The sequence below is a fragment of the Typopeltis vanoorti genome, chromosome 13 (genome assembly GCF_054136105.1).
Source record: "Typopeltis vanoorti isolate ZY-2024b chromosome 13, IOZ_Tvanoo_1.0, whole genome shotgun sequence".
Taxonomy (NCBI): Eukaryota; Metazoa; Arthropoda; class Arachnida; order Uropygi; family Thelyphonidae; genus Typopeltis; species Typopeltis vanoorti.
In genome coordinates, this window is record NC_143561.1 from 41,149,620 (window position 1) to 41,174,942 (window position 25,323).

General features: G+C 36.1%; 1 protein-coding gene across 1 annotated transcript in view; it reads right to left on the reverse strand.

Moving 5' to 3' along the window:
* The window catches only part of Usp16-45 (ubiquitin specific protease 16/45), a 279,308-nt gene that overhangs the window by 125,955 nt on the left and 128,030 nt on the right, over positions 1 to 25,323 (reverse strand). The window contains exons 9-10 of the mRNA XM_090402847.1: positions 24,192 to 24,322; positions 11,599 to 11,686 (exon numbers count right to left, since the gene is read on the reverse strand). Of these exons, the coding sequence (XP_090258973.1) occupies positions 11,599 to 11,686; positions 24,192 to 24,322 (219 nt within the window). The remainder of the gene's footprint in view (positions 1 to 11,598; positions 11,687 to 24,191; positions 24,323 to 25,323) is intronic.

The window sequence follows — 25,323 nt, forward strand, 5'->3', positions numbered from 1 at the left end:
TTTGAAAAAGTATCAATTGATTCCCACTTATGTTCCTATCAACAAACTTTCCTCTTTATTGCCTTCTACAAAGGATAAACTGTCATCTCTATCTTTGGCTGGCATTTACCAAATGCTATGTGAATGCAATGTTTCTTATTTTGGACAAACTGGCCGTTCTGTGGAAAAAAAAGAATTAAGGAACGTCAGTATTATATTGAATACAACAAACCTCAGAAATCTGGTCTAGCACAACACAGTATTAACACTGCTCATAATATCCAGTGGGATAAAGCTATTCTCCTCCATAGATGCAGGTTCAAATATGAATGCCTTTTTAAAGAAAGATGTGAAGCTATTTTACACCGACCGTATTTAAATCGAAATTATTGTCTCTCTCTCTCTCTTTCTCTCAAAGATCTAGGAGACTTTTCTTTTATGTAATCAATAAAAAAAACAATTATCTTAAAGATTAATTATTTATTATTTTCTATAATTCCCTAGCACGCGGCAACAATTGTATTTTAATAGGTGATCCACCGAATGTTTGTTACTTGTATTCCATTCCTATAACTGTTTGTGTGACACTGAAGATGTACTATTAGTTTTAGTATGAAATATCTGTACCTTTATTAATTAAAAATTATTACTGTGGTCTTATGTGTTCTTTTAATAATATATATGCATACTCCAGATGATGACCTTAATATGAAGTTCGAAATGTCGCGAAATTAAAATAATTATTTATGACATGGTGGTAGAAGTCCATAATTTGTGTAAAATGAAAATGAATACAGGAAGTGACTTCATGCTTTCTCTAAATTCAAACTTTCATTTAGAGAAAGCATGAAATTACTTTGTTTATTTTCTAGTTTCATTTTTTTTTTCTAAATGCTCCTAACCAATTGTAAAAAAATACAAAACATTACACCCTTTCTCACTGCATTTTTTTTTTAAATGAGCATGCTTTTTAGTCACATTTTCTTCTAAATGCTAATCCATATACCTTTATAAAAATACAAAACTAATTGCATGCTTCACATTTTACATAAATCCAAATGGCAAATTTCAACTGCGCTATATGATGCTGCTGAAGATGCCACTGCCATTGATGGTTGATCAACGTTTTTTTTTTTTAAGTGGTTTTCAAAATTCAATATCTTTAAAAAGAACACACCATAATATTTTTTGGATTTTCATTCCAGAGGGAAAGAACTGTTTGTTATGAAAATTTTGAAATTTCCAGTAGAATTATCTATTTTGCACTACTTGCCATAATTTTCACAACTCATGTGAAAAAAGTCTCTATATCACCCTTTTTACATTTGCATCATAGCAAATAATCGTATGTTACTATCCAACCAACCTCAATATCATTAATATGAAAGTTAAACAACAATACCAGAAGAACAGAACCCTGTAATATTCCACATCACCCTCCTTTACTTATTAAGAACCTCTATACATTACCCTCTGATACCTGTTGGTCAATAATTCACCTATCTTTGTCACAAACCTATTTTCCATATCCATCCCTTTGAGTATTATTATTATTATTGTTCTGGGAAACTCTAAGGAGTCAACAGACTCATCGAAGGAGGCCCTAACATCATGTCAAGAACAACTATTCAACATTCACACAGTATCTATCATACCTTGCCTTGAACTCATTCACGGTCGTAACACCCACAACAGACTCTGGAAGCTTATTCCACTCATTTACCATTCTCCAAGTAAAGAACCTAGCTCTAACACCCTTGTCAACCACGCTCTTGCCCAGCTTCCATGCATGGCCCCTAGTCCTCCCACCACCAGTCATATTTTCAAAAATATCTTCTGGATCAATCTTATAAAAACCCTTCAGTAATTTGAATGTCTCAATCATATCACCCCTCCTTCGCCTATCGTCCAATTTCTGCAACCCACAAATCTTCAACCTATTCTCATAAGGTTCATTCCACAGACCTGCTATCATCTTGGTCACTCGTCTCTGGACCCTCTCCACTTCCTCCCCATCACGAAGAAACCCTGGTGCCCATAACTGGGCACAGAAGTCCAGATGGGGTCTTATCAAGGCTCGATACAGAGGAACAACAACTTGTTCGTCTCTGCATGTTAAAGTATTTTTCAGAAGCCAAGTGATTTGGTGAGCTGTTTTAGTTACTTTTGCAATTTGACCCCTAAACTTCAACTCCCTATCTACCAACACTCTCAAATCGCTGGCCTCATCAATCTCCTGGAGTATGGTTCCACCAATGCGATATACTGCTGCTATTCTTTTCACCCCAAAGTGCATAACCTTACTTTGCCACATTAAATTGACATCCATTTTTCCTAGCCCAGTCCTCCAAACTATCCAAATCATCCTGTAAAATTTTGACATCCTGTGCACTCACAATTGCTCTACCCAACTTTGCATCATCAGCAAACAAGTGAACACTTCCTCTCAGATCCTTTCCAATATCATTGATGAACAAATTGAAAAGCAGTGGTCCAAGAACAGAGCCCTGTGGCACTCCACTAGTCACAAGACATCTTTTAGACTCCACTCCTGAATAAACCACTCTTTGATATCTCTCCTTCAACCACCCTCTTATCCATCTCACCAACCCTATATCTATACCCATCTGCTCCAGTTTACTGATTAGGGTTCCATGTGGTATCCTATCAAAGGCCTTGGCAAGGTCCAGTAGTATCACTGTAAACCCATTACCCCTATCCAGTTCAGCTGTCACTGTGTTATAAAACGTGAGCAAGTTACTCAGGCATGATCTACCCTTCACAAAACCATGTTGTCCCCCATACAATATCCCATTTTCATCTATCCAATCCTGTTTTCTTTTCTTGACTAATTTCTCTAAGACCTTGACAATGATTCCTGATATGCTAATCGGTCGGTAATTTACAACAGCAGGCTTGGAACCACCTTTATGCAGTGGAACTATTTTCCCCTCTTTCCACCCGCTCGGGACTAACCCAGACCCGAGACTCAAATTAAACAAAATGGTCAAGGGTACTGACAATTCTTTAGCTGCTTCTCGTACAACACGAGCTGGTATACCATCCAATCCCACAGATGTATTGACATTGAGGTTATGCAATAGACTACTCACCTCCACTTCATTAACCACAATTCCCGTATAATCTACTGGTTTATTCGTTTCTGCAATGTCACCACCTGGATGATATACTTTTGCAAAGTGCTGACTCAGTAACTCAACTATCTCAACTGATTCAGTTACCTCCCTACCATCGGCATTCTTTAAAATCATTCTGCCATGTACATTTTTCCTTTTACTTGCTACATATCTAAAAAACTGTTTAGGATTCTCTTTAGCCTACATGGCCAATGTTCTTTCGTAATCCTTTTTTGCTTTTCTTACCACACTCATCACCCTTCTAGCCTGCGCTTTATACCGTTCATGTGCCTGCCGGTCACACTTCTCCTTAAATTCCCTCCATAGTTGTTTCTTTTTTTGCAACTCAAGCTTAATGGTGTTATTCATCCATTTAACCCCTACTTGATTTATTTTTTGGACTCTAGGTATACAGTCAGCCATTGCTTCATGCAAGCACTTCTTAACTAACTCCCATGCACTATCAACTTCTAGTCCTTGCAGCTGTACATGCCATGGCACTGAACCAATCAAACTCCTAAGCTTGTCATACTTTCCAGCCTGATAATTCCACATGTACCCTGTCTTAATTGAAAATTCTACACCTTTAGCCACCTCCCAAGTTAAGACCCTATGATCACTCTCACCGATTGGTGGCAATGTGGTCATATTTGTTACAGCCAAATCCTCAGATGTGATTACTAGGTCAAGCACTCTCTGACCCCTAGTATTTTGCATGACATGCTGTCGCAGATAGTTATCCCTTAATAACCGCATAAAATCCAGTTCCTTCCTCCCGTGTGTCCTCTCCTCACTCCAATCAATGCGACCATAGTTGAAATCTCCCATAATAATCACCCTCCTTCCACCCATTTCTTCTATTTGCTTGTGCATACTGTCACCACCATCTTTTCCATCACCTGGTCTATAGCAGCACCCAATTGTATATTTAGTTCTGCTAGCCACAATCTCACAACAAATGGCCTCAAATGTGCTCTTTTCTCTATCCTGCAATTCAACTTCTATTCTCCTTGGCTGGAGCTCATCAGCTATCATCAACAATACTCCTCCCCCCATTTTATTCTCTCTGTCATTCCTGAACACACTATACCCATCACATTCAATCCCACTAGTTATATCATCTACAGTCAGCCATGTTTCACTAATACCTATAACCTGTGGTCTGGAAGTGCCAACCATGGCCAAAAACACTTCCTTCTTGTTCCTAATACTCCTAGTATTAGTGTACATGAATTTAAGACCCCCATTAGCCCCAACCCTACCTTGATGCCTTATATTAACTATCCCTCTCTGATTTGTTGTCCTTATTTGCTCTGGCATATTATATTCATTCTTACATTCAACTGCCTCCATAAGGACTGTATCTCTACCCCCCCCTTAACAAATCTAGTTTCCCTGAATTTGCACATCCACTACATTCAGCAACACTTTCTCAAGTCTTCTTACACCGTAACCATTCAAATGCAAGCCATCCATCTTATATAGATCCTTTCGCCCATCAAACTCACTCCACACATCCACAAATTCCACACCACTCGTCATACATAACCCACGCATAAAGTCATTCACAATTATAGCCTTCCTTTTAAACATTTCATTGTCATACCGTGGCAAAAGACTAATCATTCTAACTCTCTCACTCTTTTCATTTGCTACCTCAAACAATTCATTCAGGTCTTCTATCATTTCCATTTTATCTCCTTTCAAATCATTTGTACCTGCCACAACAATCATTTCTTTCACCCTTTCCTTTTGCTCTCTAATAGACTCAGTTACGTCCTTTATGGTCGCACCAGGTTGGTACGATTTTGTCAAATCCTCTACTAACACACCTCGTACTAACGAGTCTCCATACAGCACTCTATCCTTCATTTTGTTCATGTTCACATTCATACGTCTATTTTTCCTGTCATACCTTTTATTATTGGTTGGTTCATTCAGTCTACTTTTGTTCATGCACTCTAGCTGCTGTTTTGCTCTTTCTATCGCACTATTCAACAACGCGATCTCACTCAATGCATCTATCTCATCTTTTTTGTTCTCTGAGAAACCATTTATACTATCATTCACACTTTCTACATTCACACTCTCACAATTTTCATGTACAACCTTGCCGTTTCTTGTCATATCCCTATTTCCTTCATTCTGAAGGTTGACAAAAATATCACACTCATGATCCGAAATACACTTCAATTCCTCATTCTCCCTACATTTTCTACACACATTCAATCCTTTATTATCATCTAACCACACTCCGACCGCACTCAGCAAAGCGTACATTTCACAGCTAGTACACTGACTCATTTCTTTTATGCTACCGTTCTTTGATAACGATGCCGAACCTTCATTACTGGCCGCCATTTTCCTTCGCACAGATGCCATACTTATTTGCAACGTGTTTTGTCAAATTATACGTTATAACACACCAAAAATAGACGCACTAAAATACGCAAGGCAAACAAAACAAACTACACAATATTAAGTAATTTGTATCGATAACTGAAAATGATACTTATCTTATCTGGAGCTTGCACGAACACTACACATTACGAATTCATCTAGCGGCGACTTCCCGACATAGATTATGTTATAAAACACTTTAGTACACTAACCACGCTAATAAAGCTCCAATAATACACCAAAATCACACACTTAAGTCCATTAAATTGAATCCAAAACATCAATAATGTATAATATAAAGTGTGGAATCCTGTCAAATGTCTTGATAAAATCCAAAAATATTGTGGTATATACATTTTCCTTACCCTAGAATCAACATGCTACCTACCAACTTCTGGATATAGATCCTAATTGGATCCAGTACCTTAATGAGCAGCCCAGAGATACTAATTGCCAATTTGTTGCATTCCAGACAGATTGGAACCTCACATCTACCACAGATGTATCTTGTTGTTTTATCTTGCCCTCCTTCCACTCATCAGGAACTATGCTTATGTTGAGATAAGATGAATAACCAAATCAGAGGCACTGTTATTTCCTTATGACATCCCTTTAGCATCCTTGCAGATATCCCATCCAAATGAAACTCTCACGATTGCTTTAATACCAAACTAATCCAACTTAAACCATTTCATCTAGTTCCCTACCAGCATCCAGAAAGTGGTTCCTTAACCCTCTCATGCATGAATTTTTATAATAATTTATAAAAAAATTATAATGGCATGTATAGTACCATTTAATCTTACAGTATTACCATAAATTCATTAATTTTGCAAAATTTACGTCCTGTATATGTAAAAAATGATGTCCTCATCTGAGGACATTATGTACTAACGCCAACAAACTACAGACATATTTCTATGGAAATGACTTAGACTAAGGAATTTATTTTCATTGAAAGACATTACAAGTATGACAAAAAAGATTATAAACAATTTATATTTTGCTGAAACACTGCATGAATGATCAAAATTTGGATTACTTAGTACATACAAAAAAGTAGAAGAATTAGAATTTGCAATAGAGCTACATAAATCAAGAACAGTCCTATTCTCTTTGCCTCATTTTGTATGGAAAGACTGAAAACATTCCAGACAGATTGGAACCTCACATCTACCACAGATGTATCTTGTTGTTTTACTCTTGCAGTGTACATCTCTGCAACGATTAGCATTAGCACCTGTTGTCTTCTTTGGGAAGTGTCCACTGCCGTCAAAACGTTTCTCATGTGGTACAGAGTGAGTTTTGCGTTTCTTTAGTGCTGATGGTGTCTGACTTGAAGGGCGTCCTCGTTTCTTTGTACCTAGCTGAGCTAAACCTTGATATATCAAAGCAGTTGCCACTCTTGATTTGAATTCCAACAAATCCAATTTTTCCTTTTCTTCCTATTTCCAAATGATCCATGCATTACAAACAAGTACGTTCAACATATGGTAAAAAATTCTCATATACCATCGTTTGTTCCTGGTATCATTTCGATACAAAGCCACAAGAGACTAAGCCCAAAGCCACACTACAGTCCATAAGGTCCATTCCACACATAGTTTATAACAAACTATGTTTATTATAAACAGCTATGCTGCGAGGTAGTGGAATTTCAACATACTTTTTTCCTTTCTGGCTGAAACTCTGACATGCACTGACAGGCTCCTTTCCTAAGTAGCTAGATACCACATGCACTATTGAGTTATCAACTCATCTAGTGACAGTAATGCCATCAGAGGACGTGGTAACTAAAACATATTGTCCTCATGTGAGGACAGGTTGTTTTAAAGTTTGTTTTATGAATGTGATAATAAACATGAACAAATTAAATATTCACACTTCATCTACAAGGCATAACAATATATAAAACCATACTAATCTTTCCAGAAGACTCATAAAATCACCAAATTCAAATCAACAAAACAGCAGTTTTTCACTTCCTCCTTGATACCACCATGCACTGCAGAGAGATTGATATCCCTGTAACTCTGTTGAAACTCCTGTCATCTGGTGTAGTTTCAAAGAACACTTTGGTCTCCCCCAGATGAGGACTACATGCATACAGTAGCACTAAATTATGGATGAATAATTATTATGAGGGAAGATATATGTGTGTCCTCATATGAGGCCGTTATGCATGAGAGGGTTAACAACTATGCCATTTCTAAAGCATGGCACTTTTCTGCCTTGCATAAGGTTATTCTTCCATTACCTGTCACACAGTAATAAATTTTTTTCTGATTTGTCTTTGCCTAAAATGCTAAGTGCTTTATCCTTTCTTTTTCTCACCTTTTTTTTTTTTTTTTTTTTTTTAACTTCCCCTAAGCCTGGTCATCAGATTTTATTTGGTATCGAATCCACAGCTTTTTCTACTTTATGAAGCTCTCACTTCAAAGTCCTATTATTCGTATAACTTCCAGATATTTGTTTTTCTTAGTCTATCTAGGAATGCAATCAGAGGTCCTTCAGACATCCTACGACCACTTCCCATACATTTCCAATTTCACTACAATGCAGACTTTCCATGACAATTTCCAAGACATTGCTTCAAGTTGTCTTCTCATTTTGTCGCAATCATCTGTTTTATAGTTCCATATATACCCACCCCCTTTTTTTAAATTCAAAGCTTTTTATTTTTTACCAATTTATCTTATCCCATCTCATTGTGTGCCTTCACTTGGAGAGTTAAATCTGCATGATCACTCTCTCCCAGTGAAGGTATACAACAGCCACTTCATTTATATAGATTTACAGATGCTATTACTAGATCTATTTCTATTTAATGGAAATAGATGAGCTTATGAGTCTATTCATCACATGCTATTTAAGGTAGTCATATCTCAGTAACTCTATAAATATCTCAATCCTTCCTCATAGTTGAAATTACCCATAATGATAGTACTACTTGTAACCATAAGGTTTATCTGTCTATGCAGTGTGCAGTCTTCTTCAGATGTCCTGAAGAGCATCCAATGGTGCCCAACTATGTATTTCATCCATAATAAAGCTTAATGGTATAACTTACATCAACAGGTAAAAATATATTTATCTCATCTCATCTTCCTTATACCCTCTTTTACCTTGCGGTGTCGAGGGTCCATTGATCATCGGACCTCACTACGTTTACAGGATAAGGTGGTCAGCCTTATGCCCCGGTGTATGCTATGGCCTGTAGTTGAGTTCTCAAGGCCAGTTTGCCTGTTTTGCGGGATGAAAAACCCCAGAATAAACTGGAGGAAAAACCCTGCTGTCCACGCCCAAGACTGGCTAACTTGGCTATGGCTGAGGAAGATCTTTCAGCTCCTCACGTCACCGACGCGAATCGAACCTAGGACACTCCTTCCCCAGGCATATGGTTGCGAAGCGCATAGCCAAAATATATTTATTAAACTCACTAATATTTTGCCGGTTTACTACCCAGCATCATCAGAGCACAATGAAACTGTGACAGGCACACAGCACAAAACCAAGTAATTGTAGAAACAATTTAAATTGTAACACCTAATGTCCTTACATGGTGCCCTCTATGGGTCAGATAATTGCAAAGTTACGAGGGTGGTTCCATAAGTTTCTGGCCTGACTGGCTTTTAGAGGTGATAGAAAGAAAACAACTGTGTCACTTTTCAACATAATCGCCCTTTACTTCAACACACTTTTCACATCTCTGAATTTTTGAATTAACATTTCTATGCCCTTGAAAAAATGGTCTGTATAATATGTACTATTTTGTCTGCAAAATGGTCTAAACTGCATCTTTCACCTCATTGTCATCTGCAAATTTTCTTCCTCGAAGGACTTCAGTTTCAAGAAGAGGTAGTAGTAGTTACCAGGTGCTAGATCGGGACTGTAGGGTGGGTGTTCAATCTTCTGGAAGCCACAGTCTTTCACTGCAGCATTCGCAACAATAGCCGTATGGACTGGAGCATTGTTGTGAAGCAGGTGAACACCATGACTCAGCATTCCTTGTCTCTTCTCCTTTATGGCGTTGCGCAGTTTGTGCAGGAGTGAAGCATACCATTCTGCATTCATAGTGGTATTCCTTTCCTTGAAGTCAATCAAGAGAATTTCCCGGCAATCCCAAAAGATTGCTGCCATGATCTTCTTGGTAGACTGAGTGACCTTGGCTTTTCTTGGCAGTGCTTTGCCTTGTTTGATCCACTCCATGAATTCCCGTTTGGAAAGAGGACCATAATAAGGACCATGGTTTCATCTCCAATGACAATAGATTCTAGCACTTCTGATTCCCTTGACAAAGCTCTAAAAACTTGCAGGAACAAGTCACATGATGCTCCTTCAGAATTGAAGAGAGAAGTCGGGGCACCCACCTTATACTGACCTTCATCATGTGAAGCTTCTCATGAATGATGTGAAAGTCAGTTGTTATAGAAAGCTTCAACCTTGCTGAGATTTCTTTGAGCTTCAGCTGTTTGCCATTGAGCAGTTCCTCCTCAACATGAGAGACATTTTCCTCAGCCATCACTGCTACAGACTGACCATCATGAGGATCATCTTCGATGCTCTCTCTTCCTACATGAAACTTTAGCCCATTCCTTCATGGTGGAATATTAAGAAGCTTCCCCATAAACACCATCCAATTGCTGTTTGATGCCACTCAGAGAAAGCCCTTCTTTGATGAAAAACTTTATCACCGCACGGTACTCAATTTTTAACATTACAGCCACTTAGTGTGGCACGTGTTAGTCAAACAAGTGCTTCCAACTGAATGATGTAGGTAGAGAGAGTTGACTAAGCTCCCCATATATGGTGCTATCTGTCATACACGCATTTTAAAATTGCTGCAAATTTTGTATGTTGGCTGGAAACTTTTGGAACCTACCTCGTAATTCAGAGAAATCTGGCTATTAGATCTTAAAATGACAGTCTTCCAGATCTTTGGTAAATTAATGCACCCATATTTGCTGAGGTTGGGAGAGTGCTTCATAGTTGATGCTGATTCTAAGAATAGCCTCTCAGGCCTATAATGACTTCTATATAATAAAGATGTTTTTCTCCATCTGATCCTGTGTGAAGGAGTATCCAGAGCATGGTCTGCCAATCCTGACTTGTCATACAGACGATCTTGAATGTAATTTTTATCTTCTTCAAGGCATATGTTAACTGATCTATAATTGTTAGCAATATTTATTCCCATCCTTTCTATCTTGCCTGCTCTCCTTGATGTACTCACAGCATCATATTTCTGTCAGAATTTTCTGTTCAGTCAGCTGTCTCACTAATGCCAATAATTTTTGGTACCATATCATTTAATAAAGCTAAAAATTCATTGCTGCTATTCTTGATATTAATGAACACACATGACATCTAACCACTGGGTTGCTGCATATTCAAATAAGCATCCTAGGTTGATCTATGAACTAAATTTCTTACCCCAACTGCCACAATCACTGATTTCTTTGTGTGACAATTAGTCCCATCAATTCCTGGAGGTCATCTCTTCCATGCTATCACTCCCTCTCTCTCTCTCTCTCTCTCTCTCTCTCACACACACACACACACACACACACCGTCTGTCATAATAATTTCTCCCTTTCATTGTAGTGCGTGTGTACAAGCACTCATGCAGCCATCCTGTTATAATTATTTCTCCAAACTACTTATATTCATTTTTCACTGAAAACAACAATTTTTCCAAGCACCTAACACCAAATCCATTAAGTGCAATTCACCATGAATATGTCATTTTTCCTACACAGTCTCCACATTGAATTATTAGCAATTATAGCACTCCATCTCAGCTCGCTTATGACATACCTTGGCAACAGGCTTACAATCTTGATTCTATTGTTCTTCCTTTTTCACCTCATTCAAGAGCTTTCACATCTTCTCTCATACCATACTTACCTCTTTTCAAGTCATTTTTTTCTGTCTAATACAGTCACATCTTCTGTTTGTTCCACCTGCTTGCCTATGATTCATGTTTTCTGGGAGTGATATTACAGATGTACAAAAAACTAATAAAATAAATTCTTAAGGAAATATTACTTAAATATATGTTAAAGAAAAAATGTATACCCACCCTGACCTCTTCATTTTTGATTCCATCTAAAAGATGGCGAAGTACTTCATGACTGTCTTGCTGTTGAAAACCTTGAAACTGTGGTGCTCTGTAAGGCAGTTGTAAAAGATGTTATACTTGAGCTTTAATTTTGAATTATGTCTTAAGCTTCTACTAACTGAAATATGAAATCAAACAAGGAAAAAAGGGAGGAATATTTTAATGGATGTAACAATTTCATATTTAACTCATGTCTGGTACTGATATAAGTGCAAAAATTAGAAGTCAAAATCCAAAGTATGCATTGTTCACAGGGATCACTTATTGACAGCAGCGGTTCTTAAGCAGAGATGGTTATGACAAACTTGCTTAATGTGTACGAACAAATTTTGAGAGCAGGGTGGGTGGAAACATGATTATGGCAATAGCTACAATGTGATGTGCACCTGAATTTCAGCAGACATCAATTAGGATTCCAAACACGAACCATTAGATTCAACTCCACCACATGAACCAGCTTGTTAGGAATAGAATATCCCAGAGGTCAGTATTGAGGCTTTTGTTATTTCAGTAAGTTTTTTCAATTGGTTAGAAAGTAAACTATATTTAATGTAAAATTATCATCACTATCATCAAATTCCTGCCACATATCCTCAAGGGGTGTACAGGATATGATAGTACTACATGAAAATTTAAATCATTACTAACTTCCTATCTAAAATTTTCCTCCAAATCACTCTGTTACTTGTCAGGACTCCAACATCATCAGATCTTATATTTCCATCTTCTACAGCACTTTTTACCATATCAATCAACCTATATCTTAGTCTTCCTATGGGTCTTTTTCCTGGCAACCTAGAAGAGAACACTTGTTTTGCTAATCTTTCCTCGCCCATTCTGTTTAAGTGAACATACCACCAGAGGTTAGCTCTGCTAACGCATTCCTGGATGCTGACAATGTCAAGTTCTTTCCTAATATCCTCACTTTTAATATGATATTGCCAATGATGCCATCTGTTCATGCCTCTAATCTTTCTCAGGACTCTCATATTTGCAGTCTCTAGTCTTTGATCAAGTGTTTTACTTTTGACCCAGCTCTCAGATCCATAAGTTAAAATTGATTTGTACACTATCTTGTATACAGCTAATCTAGTGTTTACACTAATCTCTCTTATTTCATATAAAATTATTCAATTGACTTCCTACCATACCAGCTTTGTTGATTCTGTTGCCTATTTCCATATTTAATTTACCATCTTCACTAAAAGTCGTGCCTAATTAGCTGAAATGTTTTACTTGTTACACAGGTTCTGCCTATTTATATATAAGTATGATTCTGCCTATTTTCATTGTCTTTGTCATTTTATTGCTGACCTTCATACCATATCTATTACAACAGTTATTCAATTTAGTCAGGGAATCTTGCAGACTTGTAGCAGATTTATTTAGAAGTATAACATCATCTGCATAAAGCAAAGAGCTGACATTAACATCGCCAACTTTGGTATCAGGTTTAATACCACTATCCTTCATAATGTGATCCATATAGATAATGAATAACAGAGGGGATAATGTACATCCCTGTCTGACACCAGATTTAACATTAAACCACCTTCAATTCTAACTGCAGAATTACAACTCAAATAAAGACTAAGTAATGCTTGATATAATGCCCCATTGACACCATACAACTGTAGCATATTGAATAGCTTCTCTTGGCACCTTGTCATGTGCCTCTTCCAGATCTACAAAACTTAAATACAGATCTCTGTTATATTCCCATGATTTCTCAACAATTTGTTGTAAAGTGAAGATCTGATCCTGAGAGCCTCTATTTGGTCTGAATCCAGCTTGTTCTTCACCAAGATTTTCTTCCACAATCCTTCTCAACCGTTTCTCAAGTATACTTGCATATATCTTACCAGAAACACTCAGTAATGAAATGGTTCTGTAATTCTCACATTCAGTTTTATTTCCCTTTTTATATATGGGTACTTTGAGAGCTCTATTCCAATCATCAAGAATTCGTCCCTCCGTCCAGGCCTTCTGAACTAAGCAGTGCAGCCACTGTAAGACTTTTATACCACCATACTTGAGCATTTCTGGTCGAATATCATCTACTCCTGCTGCCTTTCTACATTTCAGGCCTTTGATGGCTTTTTCTACTTCAAGTATGGATATGTATTCTTGATTGCATGTCTGTTGAGTGTTTTTTACTACTGTGCTGTCACCACTGCTTGTTTCATTTAGCAATTTTTCGAAGTAATTACTCCATACATCAAGGATATCTTTTCCTCCAGTTTTCATGTGACCTTTATCATCTCTAATTCTTTTTAGCACTCTTTCCTCCTTTTCTGAGCTTTTTCAACAGCCTCCAGTATGTCTTGCCACTTCTTGATATTTATTTTCTATGTTATTCCTATGACTTTTGTTTAGCTAGTTTTACACAGTGTTTAGCTTTCTTACATTTGTCTGTGTATTCCATAAGAGCACAAGCTGACTTATTTGCCAGAAACTTTTGATATGCTTTCTTCTTTTCCTTCACTACCTCTTTAACTTTCTGTGTCCACCATGGGGTTCTGATTTTTCTATCCTTGCAGACAACCTCACACCACATGCCTCTCTGGCTGAATCGATCAATGTTTTCTTCAGGATTTGCGACTGACTCTCCAAGGTTTGCTTCCTGTTCTCAAACTCTTTCATTTTTTTTATCATGTTGGAGGCTTAATGGATTGTATACAGCACTCGGAAAGGATTAAAACAGACACAGATTCTTTCATTTTTTTCATTTTTTCTTGAGTAATGTTTATGTATTTTAGTCTAGAATTCACATCTGAGAGCTGCTCAACTTTTATTCACTTTAACACTTTCTTACATGTTCTTCTTTTCAGTATGAAATTCAATTTTATCCTGCTCAAGACTAAATGGTGATCACTTCTAATTTCAAATCCTCTGTACATCTAGTATCCTGGACATCACTGAGAAAACATCACTATTCACAATAACATAGTCAATGAGACTTTTCTTATTCCTTGCCTCTTCTCTGCACATAAATTTGTGCACATTTTTATGTTGGAACATTGTATTAGTAATAACCAGTCCATGTCCTAAGCAGAAATCCAACAAGTATTTGCCATTATTATTAGCTTTGCTCTTTTCTCCATATTCTCCCGAAATATTTTTGTATGTCTGACAAATATTTTCTACTCTGCTATTTAGATCCCCAACAAGGACCAACTTTTCCTTTTTCATTGTGTCAGTTGCTTTCTCTAAAACCTAAAAATATGCCTCCACTTCTACCTTAGTAGATCCTTCTCTGGGACCATAGGCACAAATAAGTCTCTTTTTCAAATTCCCCATTCCCGTATTTTTCCACATTACTCTACTCGAGACTGTAAGACTTTTATACCACCATACTTGAGCATTTCTGGTCGAATATCAGTGTGTTTTAAGATTTGTTCCAGTAGCTGACTTTTCGCTGTTGGCCCTGGTTCCCTGGCAAAAAAAAACGTGGGCCTTGTTTAATCAGGCGATGCCCCAGATGGAATGAAATTCTGTCATATTGTACCATCATTTGATATTTTAGTTTAAGCCAATAAGAATATAAGTTGTTCGGATAAATCTCAAATTGCCAGTCCATCCTTGTTCGTTCAGTATCTAGGTAGATACCTAACAGGGTGCACCATGAGAAGGTGAGGCCTGGACATTAGGTCAGAAGCCCTGGTCGTTTCTCCACATTCCTTTAAAGGCTATGTGGAGGTCTCCTCTCGTTATACAGCTTTGACCCTTAAGAACCCCATGAAAAATTATATACTTACAATATAAAATTATCAGAACTTAGTGTCTGTCTTCCAACTAGTGTGACTGCATGCAAATGCTCAATATATCTCTTTGTAACCAAGGTGAAATATTGGCTTATTAATCTAATTACCATATTTACGTGAATATAACTCACACCCCTGATTTTACTTTATGAAAAAAGAAATTAAAATGTTTCACATATACCTCACATGAAAAAAAAGTTTAAATATGTTCATGCCAGGGCGATAGTAAGTCGCTCCCCACAGTAAACAACACGCCCTTCTCCAACAACCACTATACTGCAGATGCAAGAAAAACAAGTAGTTTTATTGTATCACTGAATAAAGTACAGAGACATTTGCAGCCTGTGTAATATATTTCTCAACAAATAGTGCAATTAGAGACAACTGGGATAAAAACAGCACTAACTAATTAATCACATCTTCTTCCAGAGAAACTATGCTGTATAGACTCAAGCAAAACCATAACCATATGTTGAACTGGCAAACACCCCCTTCTTGGAGATGTGTTTTGGCATTAAGGGTAAATATTAAGATTAGTGATTGGAGCTTGTTCCACCTCTACCACGAGTTGCCTTGGTCTTGCACTACCTGTAGGATCAGCTAGTCTTGCATCACTTGCAGGCGCAAACTTGACATTTTTGTCTGTTTGATTACTTGGGAAAAATGGAGTAAAACCAGGTTTAAAATTGCTTGGTATCTTTAACATAATTATACCCAAGGTAAAAATACTTTCTACATCTATAAAAACTAGTGTACAATTTTTCAATCACAAGAAATAAGTGTTTGTTTGATTGCCTTCGAAATTTTCGATGTCATTAAGACAGATCACAAAGGCTAACTTCAAATAAAATTCTACCACGAATTGAAAGACATGGAAATGGCACACAAACAAGCAGCAATAAAATTCAACTGAAGGATTGAAACTTTGTGTGAGCCTGCCTGCACGACGCAGAAGTGGTACACAAATGGTAATGAGAAGTTCTGTTGGAATGATAAAAGGGCAAAACACCATCCCGTCGTGAACGTGTTAAAACTAAGAAATATATTGGTGAATGTTGTTATGGCAGTTTCAGATATTATGGAATTTAGTTGAAGAAAATTAGCATTTCAACTCAACAACTGTTGGCTTGCCTTTGTCATTGGGTTGCACGATCTTTTGTTAATACCGAACCAATCATATGCATGTCTTCATAGCTGCTTTATCTCTACCAGCCTACCATTGCTGTCTGTTTCACGCTCTACTTTCACTTCTCATTAGTCATTCACGATAGATTGTTCATTACGTATCTCAATCTTGTAAATTACTGGTAATTTTTGCTTGAAATGATGGGAAAGAAGATGACACTATTTGGGTAGATGACTTTGACGATGCACACAAGGAAACCACTCGAGGCCGGAAGCAGTGATAGCAAATAGGAGATTCTTGGTATGTCATACCCATTTTCAGTTTTTTCCTGAAAACTTTAGTTTCCAAAAATTCCCGCATGTATCTTGTACCATGACTTTTTACCTTTAATGTTGGGGAAAAAAAGTGCGAGTTATATTCAGTAAATAAGGTAGCTAAATCAATTTAGTTAATGATTAGCTTTAGACACATGCTTTTCCATTAAACAACATGAGTGATAATAATAATCAACAGTCAACATCCATACTAGATAAATATCTGAGAGTAAGAGTGCTATGCATTATGAAATACCAAAATAATCTAATGTTCAGTCAACAGCCTCTACATACAAATAACCTAGTTGTAAAGATATTTCATGTGCAAGTTTTTATTTGCTCATGGTTAAGATAAAAACAAGAATACAGTCAATTCTCCACTTATGATGAGGTTCAGTTCTGACAAATTCCATTGTCAGTTGAAAAGATCATAAATACTATTATGAATCTATGAACAATAAGGATATATTAACAATTAAAAAGCCTGAATACTAAAATTTGGCAACGTTATTGGGAAGCACTCATCCTCAGATCTTCAATCCAGTGACCAAGACCACCCAATTTAGCCCACTAGGAGGCAATAGTTAAGACTCAAGGCCCAACTTTGGTTGTCTTTCTTCAGCTTCATTTATCTAGTGTTAGTGCCTGCATGTATGTATCATTTCCTGTAATCCCTTATGATGGCAATGTAACGTTACTGAAATATATGAAGTATTAATTAAAGTTATTATAATTAATATTCAGTATACATAATTTCCTGAAAAATAATAGTTAGAAATAATACAATGTACAAATTATATTATAACAACATTGCATACTGTACCATAATGTACTGTAATAAATAATGAAATGAGTGAACAGTGCTCCTGTGTGCTTACCAGTAAAATAATCAAGTGGAAACACATGAAGTAAGAATAATTCTTCAAAATTGTTGCTTCATTAATTGGACGATTTATCAGAAGAGAAAGGAGATGCTAGGTAATCAACAACAAATTCTTCAAATTCAGGAACTGTAATAACACTTTCAAAGGATGGTTATGGTTCAGCATGTGCATAACTTGTGGAAAGTTGTTGAAAGATTCTCTCTAATCTCCTAACCCCTTTATCAGCTACTCTTTCTCTTCTATAAGGAAATCCAGTTTTATTTAAAAAATTAGAGATCTGAAACTTGAATCTTCTGATTTAATGATTATTTTTGATATTACTTTGCTTTTAACCAACAATCCTCTAAATGCTTCGGAACTATTATCTTCTAAATTTCCATCATATATTGGGGGGGGGGGAGAGTCTGTTGTCTATTTAAGTTTAACACAAACTCCAGATATTTCAGCTAAATTGGAAGCTTTGCACACAAATACAAGGTAATGCAGTGGGCTCCACAACTCTGGTAAACTTTTACTTGGAACCTTGTGATGGAAAAATCTCTACATTTTATTTGAAACCTTCTCTCTAGCTTTGCTTTGTGGATGACATTTTTGCCATATGGAATAAATTACACAAGGAATTGTGTCTTCTTACAAAAAATAAACCACAGAATCAAATGAAACTATACCCTTTCTTGCTGTCCTTTTAAAGAGAGAAATGGCTGGTTCCTTTTCCACTTCAGTCTATTGCAAACAGTCCTTCTCTGGTCAATATATTCACCATATATCTGTACATGACCCCTCACAAAAATATGGCATTACTTGCCTATTATCAAGAGCCCATATTGTCTATGCTTCATCTGCAACATGCCAGAAAGAAATTTCTACCATTAAACAAACCACCTCACTCAATGGCTTCAACCCAAAAATGACTGTGAAAATCATCATATTTTTTTCCTCCTCCTGCAAAGAAGAGATGCCGTCGACCAAATCTCCATCCTTATATCTGGACATGTTTCATATGTCTTTAGGAAATTTCATCTTTCAACCACATTTAAATCTATTAATCAAATCAGCTCTTTGTTGTCATTTATGAGAGAGAGAGAGAGAGAGTGTGTGTGTGTAACCTTTGCTGCTACTAGGAATCTACTCAATTCCATATAATTGCAAGTTAATTTACTTTGGTCAAATAGGTCAATCTGTCACTAAATACATTTCTGAACATTTTTTCTATATTGAATTCAAAAACTTCACATCTGTCCTTGCTGAACATGCAATTACTAATACTAGACACAGAATCCTCTGGAATTATGCTAAATTAATGCACAACTTCTTCCACAAATTTCAATGCTTTTTTAAAGTAAGTGCTGAGCCCCTTCTCCACTGACCAAACCTCTACCTTGATGGCAGATTATCCAAGCCCCAAAATTTGGGAAACTGTTATCAGCAACTGTATTTTGTTTCTTTCTTTTTCCTTTTTTATTAGTCACACACACCTGTTTTGGATACTAATAGTTACTACATTTACCACCTTCCTCGTGACTGCACATGAAAAGATACTATTCTCTGTGCTTCAACATTATTGCTGTTTGAATTCACCAATTCTATTTGTTACACTGATGATAATTTAAGATACTTAAACCAAAACATTTGTATAATTTAGCAGTTAATTAAATATCTTTCTGCTGCATTCCCATGTGTATTTTATGTTTAATCAGAATGACAGTTATTAAAACTGTCAGAAGTGATTGTCCTAAAACTGCTTTTCTCCTAAAGCATTTCTTTTATATCTTAACAGTGCATTTATTAGTATCCAGAAATAATTAGCCATGTACTTATGCAATTAATTTCTCATGTTTTAAATTTAACTGACCTACTACATGGTTACCGTTAAATGTTACTGCTAAATTCTTCCAGCCTACTGAACCTCTAAGTTCTTCACTGCAAGTACTATCTTTCACTCCTTCCTGTCCAGAGCTCTTCCAGTCTAATCAGGATAACCATCTCAACCAAGTCTTTTTGGATGTTATCCTCCTTAACATCATCATAGTCTTCCTACAGAGCACTTTCCACTGGACTCTTATCATAAACATTTGTTTAACCATTCTCTCCTCACCATTCTTTCCATATGTCCAAGCCACCTTAGTCTTCTAACTCTCATTTCAGTTAGTACTGGGGATCTATAGTTGGTATAGCTTTTGATTATGTCTTCTTATTCTCATTCACCTGTTGCATTTTCTCTTCACTGCAAAGTCCAAAGCCTTTTCTAAAGCTTTGGATTCTGTTATGCTTCAGGTTTCTACTCCATATAAAACAAGGGTTCTGTGTGGTTCAATCTCATCCCATGATTGTGCAATCCAGTAAATCATCTTTAAAAAATCTTTAAGATTCACTTTCCTTAACACACCATTTTCATTTTAACTATGTTCACCGATGTGTCCATTACATCAAAAAATAGTTAAAAGCTTACAGTGATAATTTTTTTCTTCAATGCTTCAAGCACATCCTGGTCCACTGGCTGACATAATGAATTAATATTAGGAAGACAAAGAACAACTGCACTAGCATGTCCTGCACTTTTTGGTTCATCCTCATCATGGACAAGACATTACATTATCAATGAGGACTGACTTAATTGGTAGGTTTAGCAATTTCAAAAACTTTTCTACAGAAGGAACAAATTAACTGAAAATCTAGCTTCAGAAATTGTCTGAATCCAACCATGAATTCTTATGGTTATTCATAGTTTTCCTAGTGTTTATTCCATAACTAGAGACTCGATTGGAGCAGTATTTAACTCATTTCTTTTCCTCTTTCAATCATCAACTAATTCTCTCCATGCCAAGTTCAAATGCAATTCTTCATATGGATTCACCTTTTTTGTAGTCTTTTTTTTTACAGCTTCAAGTTTTTGCTCAATTGAAAGCGCCACTTTTTTTCTCCTTTCACTTGCCATGTACTTTTATAAAAAAATAACTTACACACTTTGTAAGTGTTTATTAGCACAGACAATGTCTGTGGCAAAATGCTACAGACTGAGACACACAAATGCAGTGGGGGGGGGGGATAATTCAAATGCATGCACATCTGAGCTTGAAATAGCATACATCACTTGGGCATGCCAGGTAACAGTCAGATAATGGGAACTCTACATATCAAAAACATTGCAAAATGTTTTTGGGAAGAAAGAAACTTTTGAAATAGAAAAAAGAATACCATAAAAATAATCAAAGATGATAAAGAAATTTATAATTCTCTATGTCTAGAGTAATTATCTTGGGAAATTAATAATAATTTCCCAAGAAATTATTAAGTAGCAATAGAACTATGATAGAAATAATCCATATAGAAAACTGTGGGTAAAAATAAAAAAAAAAAAACTAGCAAAAGCTCTGCATTTAACATTTCAAAAATCTGAAATGGAAAGGTATATAGAATACATGATATTGAATTGAAATGCTGAAATATGGCAATATAAATATTTCAATGTGGTTATACTGCATAATTCACATTTGGTTAGAAGGTTGAATCCTAGATAATTAGAATAAAATTCTCATCAAACCAATTTAATAAGAGCAAAAAATAAACTGAATGAGAGAACAGTACAGGAATTTTTCTACTGAGGAAAAACCTACACAAACATTCTTGAGAAAGGTTTCAGAAAAGGCTATGAAAACAATTTGACAGAAAATTTGTGTAAAAAAAAAAAAAAGCTAGGTTTAGACATACAGAGACTGTCTAAACTATGTCAAAACCTTATAACAATTTATATCTGTTGATCTTGAAAAAGCATATGATAAGATGCAATGGCATAAAACTATGGTAACAGTCAGAACATCATACAGAGCAATACATAGATTATACTTAAGTAGCAAACTGACAGTTATAACTGAATGATATACAGGAAGGTTTTATGTTAAATATCTAGTGTTGTTCACTATCTCCACTGTTATTCATAATAAATGTTTTAATAACAACATTTTACAAAATGATTTATTAGAATCAATTCTTTATTCACTTTATGGAGACAAAAACAAGTGAATTTAATTTTAGTGATAAATTAAATTTTGCCCAGAGTATTAAAAGAAACTATTCCATTATAATATACAAAAGGGGAGTGGATTTGCATTTAATTATCCCAATTCCTTTCCATTTTTTTTAAAGGCTGCATAATACATAAGTCATTTAATTCATAAAAGAAAATAAATAAATAAAATGTGGTTTGTCTGAATGAAAGTCATCAGTTATACCACAACACAAATCAAATGCTATTTGAAAGGAAAATTTGGTATAGTACATGATATGCAGTATCAATAAGTTTGATAAAAAGAGAATTGACTGTATTAAACTTAGTTTGTTATTTTATGTTGATGTCACCCTTTTACCAGATTTCATTAAGAGGGTGACATCAACAAAAAGTTAAAATTTGTCTAAAAAGACAAATTAGCAAAGTATAGATCGATCAGTATATTAGAGGTGGTAGTGAACATACTGGAAAAGTTGGTCGAAGATAAAATTTTGAGATGAGTTGATAAGAATATGATACTTTCAGAGAGGGGTAGCATGGCTTTGTGAAGGGTAGACCATGCCGTAATGTATTCACTTTTAATAATAGTGTGATGAATGAGTTGGATAAAGAGAATGGCTATTGATGATACTGCCAGATTTTTTAAAGATATTTGACAAGATGCCACACTAAAACCTATTACATAAATTGGAACAAATGGGGATGGATAATATGAAGCTGGTAACATGGACATGAAGGTGGCTGATGGACAAGTAAGAAATAGTACATTTTTTTTCTTTTCCATCCTCGAGATGGGCTGAGTCCCTCATGGATAAGAGGCTTCCATCGTTCTGTCCAAAGCAAGCTCTTTCACATACCAACAGCTTTGAAACAGCTTTTGAAAGTCCAATGCACTTCTAAGGGTTTCATGCCATGTTAATCTTGGTCTTCCCCCCGGATCCCATACCCTCTATAGTGCCCTCAAATACCAGGTGAAGAAGTGTATCTGATTCCATTCGCACAATGTGACTATACAAACAGAGAGTGGATGCTTTTCAACTTTGTTAAGAATTGTTGATTAGAGATATTCAAATCTTACAGCACCTGTGCATTAGTCTTATGCTCTGCCCAGTGAGTTCTGTTTATTTTCCTGAAGCATTTCAATTCTCTGCTTTTTTTTTTTTAAATGCCCAAGTTTCTACTTCCTAGAGAGCCAGAGAGCTGTTGGTAGTATTATATTTTTGTATAATTTTATTTTGTAGGAATTTTGTTGTTTTTCCAAATTTTATTAAGTTTATTCATCACTGACCATGCTATGGAGAGTCTGTGTAGCATATATAGAAGCAAAATCCAGACAAGAGCAGGTAACAAGCTGTATGTGTGCTGCAAGGCTTTCAGTTGCTCTGACCAAAGCAGAGCCTTGCAGTTGCAGCCCTTCCTTGGATCATTTAATTTGTACATATTTGATAAGGGAAATATTCAGCTGTTTGCTGATGATGTAAAATTGGATAGTATACATCCCCTAGATTCTTGTTAATCAATGTGATTAACAGGAATTAATCACCTTGCAAGATGATTTAAATGTACTCATATTATGGGCAAAAGATAGTGGATGCCAGTTCAGTTTAATAAGGAAACATGTAATGTTATACCTTTTGGGATGAAAAGATTACAAGTTGTGTAGAACACTCATGGAATTGTAATCTAGGAAACTAATGTAGCCAGAGATTTGGAAGTGTTGGTAGAGAGAAAGTTGAAATTCAGAGGACAGACTGTAAAAGCAGCAAGGGAGCTCAAAGGATTATTTCATTAACAAAGCACACAAGCAGAGATAAGGAAGTCATTATTCCTCTTTATATAAGGCAACATTCAATCTGTGCCCAGATCTAGTCATCTAGCCTTCTTGGGAATGAGGTGGTGGTGGAGAGGATCCAGAGGTGAATGACCAATATGGTGAGTGGTCTGTGGAATGCTCAACACAACAACAAATTGGAGATAAGATGGAAACATTTAAATTACTAAAAGGGTTTTAGGGCATTGATATAAAGGAAATTTTTCAGCACTTTGCTGGAAAAGAACAGGAAGGAGAGGCATCAATCCCTGGAACAGGGATTGACTTCCCCAACCTTGAGTGAGCATGCATGGACTAGAATTTTTGCTTGGAGAGTCGTAAATGAGGGGAATGGGTTTCTGGAGTCTGTTATGAGTGCTTTGTCAGTAATTGATACCAAGGAGAGGTACAAAAGATATTCTGTGGATTTCCTGCAATGAATCTTTGGACATATTGAGAGGGTTCTGTGCAATAATTATAATAAGTACTTACTTCTTGCACACCTGTCAAAAAAGAGCATCAGGACTGATAGCCAGATGATGGACTATTCATTTGCTTCATTAAGTTCAAAAATGCTTGTGTTAGTGGTCCACATGCATGTAAATTCACTTCCAGTAGTTTAATTTGCAATAATTATAATAAGTACTTACTTCTTGCACACCTGTCGAAAAAGAGCATCAGGACTGATAGCTGCAGATGATGGACTATTCATTTGCTTCATTAAGTTCAAAAATGCTTGTGTTAGTGGTCCACATGCATGTAAATTCACTTCCAGTGGTTTCTAAAAAAAGATATAGATTAATAAGATTACAGAAACCATGCTATTACTCAAAACATTTTTAGGATGCAGAAGCAATTTTGATAATATGTCCTTGTAAGAAAAGAAAACTCACCAAAACAAATAGAATTATAATATGAAAATTAAAGCTTTTCTTTTTATGATATGATTCATGATGATAAAAACTTTATGTGGATAATTCTATCACACGACAGTTTGGTACTACTCGTTTGATCCAGCAATAAAGGAAATATATGGGAATAATGAAAAGGGTGCCTAAAGGGAGCTATATCTGAATGCATCCCCAGTTCTGAAGATACTTGAAAGCAAAAGATGGGGAAAAAAAGGATATTGTGAGAAGAGTCACGAGGAGACACTGGAAAGCAGGCTATGAGAGTGGAGAATTTTACCTCCCTCATCATGGAGTGATGGCCATGATGAGGGAGGTAAAATCAAATTATGAAAAGAAGTTAGCTGAACAGGCTAAAGGAAATTAGGAAATCTGAAAGAATTTTATTGCTATGTAGCAAAGATTGGAAGAATAACCATGAAAGAATAACCTTTGTGAATGCAAATAGTAGAAAAGCGTTGGATACCCAAGAAATACCCAAATTGTTAAGTGATCACTTTAGTAAAGTATATATTCAAGGAAAGACCTATTTAGCTCTCTGAATGCGAAGGGAGAACTAGACAAAAGAACAGGGACAGATGAGAGAGAAGTAATGAGAGCTGGTACAAGAGCTTGACTCAAATACAGCAGCTGGATTGGATGAAACATCAGTAAGGGAGCTGATGGAATGTGCAAAACAGTTAGCAGTGCCACCTGGTTGTTGAACTTGCATTTCAGCAATATGTGGAAGGAAATCAAGATGATTCCATCATGCAAAGGTGGAGCTAAGACTGATGCAGAAAATTATAGCCCAATTAGTATACCTCTGATACAGTCATCAAGGTATGATTTGCAATCACATCCACAGGTGTGAAGACAGTAGTGGAATCCTCTC